The sequence below is a fragment of the Notolepis coatsorum genome (genome assembly GCF_963971535.1).
Source record: "Notolepis coatsorum genome assembly, chromosome: 17".
NCBI lineage: Eukaryota > Metazoa > Chordata > Actinopteri > Aulopiformes > Paralepididae > Notolepis > Notolepis coatsorum.
The window spans coordinates 39,896,516-39,908,005 of NC_140181.1; the positions used below are offsets into that span (position 1 = coordinate 39,896,516).

Genomic DNA, 11,490 nt, shown 5'->3' on the forward strand with positions numbered 1-11,490 from the left:
TTTTGTCCCGAAATAATCGCTACCCGAGGTCTGAATTAAACCTGACACGTTTAATAATACAGATTTAAAAATGCACGTGCCAAAAACGTCTACTCGGTCATGCGACTGGTTTTCTTGATACATGCTGGGAATGTGAGTTTTTGGTTCTCTGTTTGTAATATTCCCACCACGACATTTTTTAGAAATGCAAAACTACACGTCCCATGGAACACCGCGGTACTCCTCCCGTATGACTTCCTGTCTACGCTCAACAAGATGCAGAAATGTCAGAATATTTTACGAATGTTGTAGCTAACTAACGATGACCACAGCGTCAGTTTATAACTAGCATAGCAGCGGATGCTTTCATTGCGATGAAAGGTTAATTTGTAGTCAACACGTTTGAAAAGTAACGAATAATACAAAAAAATGGAACTACTGCTCAGGCAATGAGTAACGTTAGTGACATCGTTGCTAGCTGCCTTGTAGCTTCGCCAGCTAACAGACCAGGCGAGCTAGTTAGCTTACCTTTACCCAAACCCGCTGCAAAAACGAGCTAAGTCGTTATTACTAGCAAGCCGGTTAGTATAACTGTCACGTTAAGTCAGTCTGTGGCTCGGTAACAAGAGACCCTGGGGGACCCTGATGTAAACAAGACGAAAGTCTTTCTCTGGTCTGCATCCCCTTAACAATTGTATGTATATTAAGCCGTACTGTACTGTACCCATTCTGCAATCTGTAAAAAATCTAATAAAGTTTTCAATCGACCAGTTTTCAATCAAAGACTATCGTCTTCGATCAGAGCCAGCGAGAGGAACTGAATGAAACGTCAGTGATGGAGGAAGTCGATAAGATTTTGATACACTCTCTCAGACAGACCGACACGTAAGTATTTACAGCGGATCTTCATAATCTTACTCAATTGCAGTTCGTAATGCAATATATGTCACGTTGACTAGTGGGGAAAAGTCCAATGACTCGGGGCATGATTTGTAGTTCAGCTAGCGACATGCATTATACCAGACCATCACATGACTGTGTGTGTGTGTGTGTGTGTGTGTGATGGTGGGATTGGTTGACTCATAAATTAAGACACATTATTTCTGAATACACATTGCACACCAGTTGATTGGAGGCGGCTTTTCCAATAGGGGACACAAACCACCGTCCCCAATAAGAAAAGGCTGTTTTGTCAGCAGGGTAGGTCGGATGTGTTTGTGTTAAAGCTACAATGTGTAAAATGTTTTGGGTTGAATTGAGTTCCTAAACATATCTTAATGTGGACACCCTGACTCTGCTGTGAATGAGTTTCATTGACCAGTGATTGATTGATTGATTGAAAATGTTATTAACAGATTGCAGAATGGGTACAATACAGTACGGCTCAATATTATACACACAATTGTTAAGGGGATGCAGACCAGAGAAAGACTTTTGTCTTGTTTACATCAGGGTCCCCCATTTTCAATTCATCATAACATTTAAATTATGACACACGACATACAGATCACTGTTATATCCAGAATTGCGGCCTACCATATGTGCTTTTTTAGAGTGGTTTTGAAGGTGGGTAGGGATTAACATTATTTTACGGCTGTGGGTAGGGCGTTCCACATTGTTGTGGCATAATTGCTAAACATGTTTAGTCCCTTGTTTGAGCTGAATCTGGGTTGGACATGATTTGTGGAACTCCCTCTGGTGTTGTGGTCATGGTATTCACTGACCTTTGGGAAGTATCTCGACATGTTTGGGTACCTTAGTGGTGTAGTGTATCTTGTAGACCAGGCCCATTGCAAGTTGCTGTACTCTCTGTCGTCTACTCTAAGCCATCCTAGGTTGTCAAAATGGGCAGGGGTGAGGTGGGTTTTAGGAGTAAGGTCAAGCAGTAGTCTGACCAGTTTGTTTTGTGATGTTTGTAATCTTGTTTTTAGTGCCTTTGAGGTGCTTTGGTACCTTGGTACCATGAGGTGCAAGCATAGTCGTAGTAGTATTCTTGTTTACCAGAGAGGAGATCCGGTACAAGAATCTTGTTCGTTGGTTGACTTTTTTGATTACATACAGTGTTACAGCGGTAGAGTACAGAGATATTCCATTCTAAAGTTCCACTTAAGAGGCATGCCGATATTCTACATGTTCTTCATTCCTGGATTGTGTTGAATGAGGACCATGTAGATTCAACCGCTAAAATAGCTTATTCCAATTACATTTCCTTTGAGCTTCTTAGATTGGTTAGAAGGGCAAGCCTCTGTGTGAAGCTTTAAAATGGAATACAACGCTCACAGAGTTTTGTTTTGGAGCAAAATTCGAACCAAAAGATGTGCGATAGAAAATAGTACACATTAGGGCTGAGCGATTAATCAAGTTTAAATTTCGGCTTCCCACAATCATGAAGACAAGATAATAGAGATACAACGATTATTGTGCCGCATGTAGTTTCAGCTTGTGTTGAGGGAGGAGGGAGCCATGGTGTATTTCTCTAGTTATTTTCAAACATTGTAGAAGATGACAGAAAGGCAGCCTTTGGCCGGGAAGAAGGGTAAATCAAATTCAGTCATCATATCAGGGCTGTACACTGCAACGAGATGATCGCAAATTGCCCCCTAATTTGGCCGGTGCGAGTGGAAAATAATATCTGGGGGCAAGCTTCCGAGTAGTGATTTCAACCCTTCATTTGCATTTCACTCCTAAATCAATCCATACAAATTGGATAAAAAAATAGTAAAACATTAGCCTACGTCGTGGTGCTATGAAAGAATCTGTCGGCAACAGCGATAGCCTGTGTGGAAAAAATATTTGCGTGTGTGGAGTGAATCTGGGCCACTTGGTAGTTGTAGTCTATCGTGCGATTAAATACCATGTCCCTGTCTGCGTAGAGTCTATACATCCAACACCAAATCCTATAATTCCTAGCGAACAATCTAAACGAAACTGAATGTGAACTTCCTTTCAATAAGTTTAAGCCGCTAATTTTGCTCTGCAAGAAGAACGGAGTGGATATCAGTCCATCTTATGACAACCACGTCCGATGTGGAGAGATGATAAGATGATTATGATTGATGTGATGATGTGATGATTGATTGACGGGGACACGGACACTTCTAACATTCACGTTCAGCCATGCATTAGGTGAGTAGTAGTAGCCCACTATTAGGACGTGAAATAATGTCTACTTAAATTTCCCTCCGGGGATCAATAAAGTATATCTATCTATCTATCTATCTATCTATCTATCTATCTATCTATCTATCTATCTATCTATCTATCTATCTATCTATCTATCTATCTATCTATCTATCTATCTATCTATCTATCTATCTATCTATCTAATAATGAAACAATATGCAAATAATAAGATAATACTAATAATTGTCACGGTTCCCCGTATATGAAATGAAAGTGGCTTGCAACTATACTGCTGGTAAAATCACTGTTTATTTCTCGTTTTGCATAGTATTACATTCCACTTCTATAAACAAAGTCCTACCGTTAGAGCCTCATACAGGTCAATTAAACCTTTTTGATTAGTCTTTCCTTTGAGCTAAGTTAGACTGAACATTTCACTGTCAAAAGCGCACATGTAAATAAGGTTGCGTCGCAACACGGTTTTCAAAATAAAGGTCACATATACAAATCCTTTCAATTCTTATTAAAAAACAGTCCCGGATATACATAAACATTAATTGGCATAGATCTCTATAAACGGCCCAACACATTGATCACTTTAGGCACACACTGAAACCAGTAACATCACAAATATTAAGCAGGTAATTACCCATAAAAATAATAAACCTTTCATGGGGTTATTTACAATAATAATAATTCATTTGATTTCTAAAGCACTTTTCATTGTGAAACAAATGTATGCAGAGTTTCTTGTCCTCCTGATTAATGCAATGGTGTGTGTGTTGTGGTGATCTCATTCAAGGAGCACTACACAAGCGCGCGCGCGCACACACACACAGTCTAGGGTGACCAGGTGTCCCCCTTTTGGTTGTACTGTCCCACCATTTGACCAAATGTCCCGCGTCCCTCATATTGAGAGGATGTCCCTCTTTTCGAAGCCAAAAAAAAACATGCGTCTAAAAGCCCCTCCCTACAGACAGTAAACGTAGCAACCCGCCTCTTGTCCACACACATTGCTCTGATTGGTTATAGTACTTTAGTTATAGTACTTTAGCGTGCTGCTTGTGACGTGACTGAGACTGAGTCGTGACGCTACCTCATATCGCAAATCTGATTGGTCAAAAAAAACACAACAACATTACAAGCAAACTAGTTCAAGATGGAAAGCAGTAAAAAGAAACGGACCTGCAGTTACAACCAAGACTGGCAAACGACACATGACTGGGTGAGGCAGATGGCAGGCAATCCGCAGCAGGCTTTCTGTGTTTTGTGTCATAGTTCGTTTTCAATTGCGCATGGAGGAGAATACAACTTGAAGCGCCACAGTGGACGTGAGTCTCACTTGAAAGTGGCTCACCAAAAAGAAACATCCAGATCTATGGATACGTTTCTTTTTAAACCAAACAATGATAGCCAGACGGACAAGGTCACTGCAGCTGAGATAACAAGTGTCTATCACACAGTACAACACTCCCATTCATACAGGTCAGTCGACTGTGGTAACCTTTAACCTTTGATTTAAATCTATTCGGTGAAGACCATGGCAGTTATTCTAATATAGAAACACAATTTATTTGTATTATTATTTTTGTATTATACTACACTGTTTTCCCTAGTTCTGTGTTAACAGGGAATATCAAACACAAGACATTCCTGTCAAGTGATGACGTTTGAATATTTAAAACAGATGTTAGGTGGTATTTAATTTGTATTTATTTTGATTTAACCTTTGATTTAAATCTATTCAGTGAAGACCATGGCAGTTATTCTAATAAAAAAAATTACATTATCTATCTGTCCCACTTTGTCCCACCAAAATCGTACTGTTGTCCCACTTTGTCCCACCAAAATCTTACTGTTGTCCCACTTTTGGACTTTTTGCATCTGGTCACCCTAACACACACACAGTTTTTGTTTTATTAGTGATTTACACACTTTCTCAGTTGGTTCATTATAAAAGATACAAACCTGAAAACAAACGCACTTAAATGTTAAATAAAAGGACCACAGTAATGAGGCAGGAGAATTTTTTTTTAAATAATGGTAAAATTGTTATTTAAAAATGTGCCCCTAAAAAATATTCTTTGCCCCTAAATTTCTCATTTAGGGGCAAGTGTGCCCCTAGTGAAAAAGCTTAGCGTACACTCCACAACACTAGTTCCATTCGTGAGGAAAGGGGGTGGGTTATATTGACAATGCTTGACAACAGAAGTTTAAACATAACTTCATATTTATTGGTTATTCGTTTCTGTATATCATCCAGTTTCGATCTGTGTGTTAAACTCTTCCTGTTTACATTCGAGTGTGACATCATCACCTATGGCAGCTTAGACCAGGGGTTCCCAAACTTTTCAGGCCGGGGCCCAGAAAATAAGGCGTCAGAGAGCCGCGGCCCAATGCACATCGTCTGGCTTTTTCCTTCTTTTTTTTTTGCCAGGAGACCGATTTTTTAAGCCAAATATCACTTCAATCCTATTAAGTTAGTTCAAGTTAGTTATTCATTTATATGTGCTATTTATGAGAGGGCTAACTTGTTGCAAAATAATAATGATAATAATAATAGCCTCATTAAAATACTATTGTTGCTTCGGTTGTTTTCAGCATTTTATGTGCATAATCTGTTATTTAGTTTGAAATGTTCGTTGAAATAAGTAGATTTTTCGTTTTTGTTTATTTATTAAGTTAATATAAAACCATATAGTCACATTTTAGAATACAATAGAATAGAATTTTAGAATACAACTAGAAACACTGTCCTGGCCTGCTTCTAAGTTCAGTGGCCTGACAAAAAAAAAAAAAAAAAAAAAAAAAAAAAACTTTTTTTTTAATCATCTCGCGGCCCACCCGTGGCTGCTCGCGGCCCACCTTTGGGTCGCGACCCCGACTTTGGGAACCACTGGCTTAGACGATCAAAACGCGAACCTAGAACAAAACCCGAGGGGGAGGGGCTGGCTCTCTCGTTCGTTCTCGCCCCTCTCTCTCTCTCTCGCTCTCTCTCAGTGATTGAATGAAAATGAATGAATGAATGAATGAATGAAAACTTTATTAACAGATTGCAGAATGGGTACAGTACAGTACAGCTCAATACATACAATTGTTAAGGGGATGCAGACCAGAGAAAGACTTTCGTCTTGTTTACATCAGGGTCCCCCATTTTCAATTCATCGTAACATATATGACATACATGACATACAGATAGACAGTACTGCTACATCTATACATTTATGACATACCAGATTTGCAATTACAGTACTGTTTGTGATACAAAAAGAGTCCAGAAAGAAAAGAGTATATACATTAGGCGTAGAAACTGTACATTGGATTGGGTAGGTGGGGGTGGGGACTGTACATTGGAGGTGGGTGGGGGGGGGGGGGGGTGGGTAGGAGTGGGGGGGTGGGTAGGAGTGGGGGGGGGGGGGGGGGGGGTTGGGTAGGAGGGGTGGGTGGGTGGGGGACACTGTACAACTGTACAAACAACACTGTACATTGGATTATTGACAAGACCATACTTGGTAATTTACTGTACATTGGAGGGGGTTGTGTTCGGACATTTACAGGGGCCAGTTTCGAGTTGCAGTCTCCCTTAGGTGTTTTTTGAGAGTGTTTTTGAAAGTGGGTAGTGATTCACATTCCTTTACAGCTTTGGGTAGGGCGTTCCACATTGATGTGGCATAATTGCGAAACGTGTTTAGTCCCTTGTTTGAGCCGAATCTGGGTTTAACATGATTTGTGGAGCTCCCTCTGGTGTTGTGATCGTGGTATTCACTGACCTTTGGGAAGTATTTTGTCATGTACATGGGTACCTTGGTCGTGTAGTGTATCTTGTAGACCAGGCCCATTGCAAGTTGCTGTACTCTGTCGTCTACTCTAAGCCATCCTAGGTTGTCAAAGTGGGCAGGGTGAGGTGGGTTCTAGGAGTAAGGTCAAGCAGTAGTCTGACCAGTTTGTTTTGAGATGTTTGTAATTTTGTTTTTAGCGCCTTTGAGGTGCTTTGGTACCATGAGGTGCAAGCATAGTCGTAATTGTCTCTACATTCAATGATTTAAAGTAGCCAAACGTTACAGACAGTATAAATACTAACTGGATAGTTGATGATATAAACATTTAATTTCATTATCTGAAATATTCTAAAATCATTAAGTCTGCTATAAGCCATTATCCCTTTGTGTGTGACTATTATTTTATATATCATTTATTGCAAAGCTTGTCGTGAGACTCCGGCTGCAAACACGGCTATAAGTGTTCGAGGAGCTTGTGTGGATCTTTTTGTCCGCGGGACGAAGACTGTCAAAACATTTGGATGTAAGGATGTTTAATAACCGTTTATCATAAAATTTCAGTGCCCCCGAAAAAAAAGCCTGTGATTTTTTTTATTTTTTTATTTCTAACCCTGGTCTATACTGTTCATTAAAAGTAACAAATCTGAACTCTGTATCGGCCAATACCCAAAACCCAGGTATCGATATCGGGACTGAAAAAGTCAGATCAGTGCATCCCTAGTCAGTAATTATAGTGATGATAGTATGCCCCATAACGCAGTAACATGCTGCACCAGATTCTGTTCAGTGTTTATTATTGAGAGCTAAATAAATAGATCAACATACAATAAAGGTTGGTATCAATTAGAAGCCGGGTCTACATTAATTGTTTTTGTGATAATTTTTTATAAATGTTTTGGTCATAATCTGCAATTCACTAATGAAAGTAACTAATGACCAAGAAAATGCAGTAGCGAGACAACTCTATTATCTCTCTAACATGCAGATAACATTAATTATGGGTCCGCTTGATATAGGTGTGCTGTGCAGTAGTCAGAATTGACAATGGTCAATAATATTATCAATGCTGTCTCACTAAATCAAGCGGCTCCAATAATGGCTAGTGTGAAAAGGGTTTCCAGCTCTGTCCTCTAATAACAAGTCTACAACAGAAGACAAGCTACTAAAGCCTTCTGGGGAAAATGGAACCAACTGTTAAGCATTCTTTGGGCTTTACACCAAGGAAATACACTGAGAACACTAGGCAGCACTCTGAACTCAAAACCAGAGACTAATCCACCATCATGCACAACAAATAACTACACATTTTGATTTGATTACCACACCGTAAACATACAAATCAAGTTTACTGTGGAAAAACCCACAGCCTACCTACTAGTCAAATGTTTATTTAATTTTGTATCCACTTTTTCTCCTATTTTTCTCTGATTTTCTCCCATCCCAATTTAGTCGTTATGCCAATTCCCCCTCCCCTTCCTGGTCGTTGCTCGCATGTGCCCCCCACTGGTCGGTCTAGGGAGTCCTGAAGTCTATCGGATGCTTCCTCCATCACATAGGAGACAGCCAGCAACCTCTTTTCACCTGCCAGCGTGGACTCTCATTGGTGAAGTGTAACACGTGGGAGGTCACACTATCTTCATCATATCCCTTCTTTGCTGTGCAGGCGCCCTGACCGACCTGTAGGAGTTGCTGTTTACAACGACCAGAATACCACCCAACGGCTTCCCTCCCGCTGACTCTGCCAATTGAGCCAGTATGACAGCCGGCCAAGCCGGAGGCAACGCTGACAGCCGGATTCGATACCGGTGTCTCTTACGTTGGTGACGAGCGCTTAGACCGCTGCGCCACCCAGCCAACATAGTCAAATGTTTATGTTACCCGAGTCATGTCAACAATTATCACAGAAATGATAGTAGCCTAACAACGGACCCCATTTTATCATGACCTGCTTGGATCAAATGCATTAACACATCCACCGCTGTTCACGCTGTACAGCGTTATTGCCCGCCATGCGTTGTCTGCCACACCACGCTGTACAGCGATATTGAGATCAATATTTCATTTTTTCGCCATGGCATTCATAATTCATATATACACCTCCGGCGCTGCAGCTGGACCCTACGGCTCAATACAACAACGGCTCAATACCGCCGCCTGGTGGATGGTCGGGCGAGTTACACTGGTAAACAGGATATGGCTGCTGTGCGTCGATTAAATTCATCCGGCCGTCAGATATTGTCGCAAGGCTCCCGACAGACACTATGTACATAATGTATCGCTTTATAAACGTAATAATCGATATGATTTCGGCGTTTATTGCGACATACAAACCGGAAATGGACCTAGGCGATCGACGTCCTATACCTGGGAGCTTTCACCGCCAGTCTCATTGGCGAACGGTAAGAGGACGCTGACGTTATTTTCAGCCCAATTGTTTATTCATTTCACTGCAAATCGATCTGATCAATATATCACCCATACTACATAAAGCATTTACTGACGATCACGGAATTATAAACGACCCCCCCCCCCCCTTTCCTCCACGCATGATGACGCATAACGTATAGCAGTGCTTCTCAAACTTTTTCTGTCAGGCCCCCCTTTGGCGGACCAAAATATCTTGGGCCCCCCCCCCCCCCCCCCCCCCCCCCCCTCGCCCCAACAAAATAGTCATGAAATGGGCCATGTTTAAATTTATTGAAATAACACCAATATCGTGACCTTTCAAATTGACAACACCTTCCCTCGCGAGAGCCACCTTGCCTCGCTGTGAAACAGCACTGCAGAATGGTCAGCTCCCATCTCCTCACACAGCGCAGAGAACAGGCGCGCTTTCAGGGCTCGGTTTTGATGAAATTTACCACGTTTATAACTTCTGTCAAAACCTCATTCAGCTCAGGGCTAAGCTGTCTTGACGCTGGCGCCTCTCTGTGAATTTACAGTGTGTCCATTGCGCGTTTGGCGAGACCCCCTTGATGAGCGCCTGTAGCCCCCTCCTTTTCCCTGCCATGGCCTGCGCACCGTCAGAGCAAAAGCCCACACAGTTCTCCCATTTCAGTCCATGTTCTGTCAGGTAACTGTCAATAATTTTGAAGAGCTCATCACCTGTTGCTCTGTTTTTGACATATTTGCAAAACAGCAGATCTTCACTCAGTGACTGGGAATTTACAAAGCGAACATAGGAAATAAGCAAACAGTCTTTATTGCTGTCAGTCTTTGACAAGGCAACACGCATGTCATCCTCAAGGCTCAACTTGGCCCTATATTTTGTTTTCAGAGCTGTCATGGATGAAAAGCCAGCTTCACACAGATATGTGGTGCTGAATGGTATCAACACCTTAACTGCTGCATCATGAGATACTTGGTACTCAGCACCACACTCTGAAACTAGCTCTCCAGGTGGTATCAGATGAGATTTCAATGAGTTCTTCCAAGAGTTTGGATGGAGATGTGTCAGGAAGCTTTGTCTCAATGTTGTCTGTAAATTTCTTTTTATCAAGAGTAACTTGGTGATCCTTTTCTGTGTTTTATTTAAATAATGATTTTCAGATTTTGAGAAATAGTCAAACTTATCCAAATATGGTATTTTCATGGAGAACAGTGCAGGCCCCCCCTGTCATGCCTCTGCGCCCCCCCTGGGGGGCGCGCCCCCCACTTTGAGAAATACAGTTGCATTTTTTAATATAGCGTGTATCGGGAATAAACGGTAATCTATAATCTATATGCGTTTATGCCTATAACTCACGTTCTATGAATTTCTGCAGAAAACGATAAAAACATACTTATAACCAAAGGAAGAGGGAGGGATGGCAGTACCCAGCCTACAAGATTATTACTATGCAGCACAACTGAGAGCAGTGACGTGCTGGTGTAACGACAGATATGAGGCAAGATGGAAAGACATTGAAAAAGAAGGGGAGGGATACAAGGTACAAGCTCTGGTGGGGGATAGGGAACTATTTAAAGAAAAAGAGGGACTATTAGATCCAATCACCAAATACACCTTGACCATATGGAACAGAGTAGTAAAAACACACAAATTGGAGAAGCAGTCAGGGGTCCTGAGATGGGTAGCACATGACAAGAGATTCAAACCAGGGAGGTTAGACCACGGATTCAGAAGGTGGGAGAGAGGGGGGGCAACAGCAATATGCAAAATGATAGAGAAGGGAGAAATGCAGACACTACAAAAATTAAAGGAGAAATTTGGACTAGAAAACAGGGACCACTTCAGATATCTACAGGTTAGAGACTACTACAACAAAGAAATAAGGGGGGCCAAAGACGAGGAACAGAATGGAATAATAAAGATGATAGTATGGGCATACGAAGGGGGGCAAGGAAGAGTAATATCAGCAATATACCGGGCTATAATGACCAGCAAGGGACACACGACCGATTACATAAGGGAGAAATGGGAGAGAGAGCTAGAGATAGAAATAACAGGGAAGGAATGGGGGAACATATGCGAGGTACAACACTCAACAACAGGATCGAGAATATGGAAAGAATTTGGATGGAAAAACATAATCAGATTCTTTATAACCCCAGAGCTGAAGGGAAAATATGCACCAACACAAAAAGCATGCTGGAGGATGTGTGGGAAGGA

The 11,490-nt window shown here is 41.5% G+C and overlaps 1 protein-coding gene across 2 annotated transcripts in view; it reads left to right on the forward strand.

Moving 5' to 3' along the window:
- The first annotated feature begins 257 nt into the window (after positions 1-257).
- ccdc22 (CCC complex scaffolding subunit CCDC22) overlaps positions 258-11,490 on the forward strand; it is a 71,400-nt gene continuing 60,167 nt past the window's right edge. For both annotated transcript variants that reach the window (XM_084332865.1, XM_084332864.1), the window contains exon 1: positions 258-864. In XM_084332865.1, the coding sequence (XP_084188991.1) occupies positions 815-864 (50 nt within the window). In that variant the 5' untranslated portion in view covers positions 258-814. The remainder of the gene's footprint in view (positions 865-11,490) is intronic.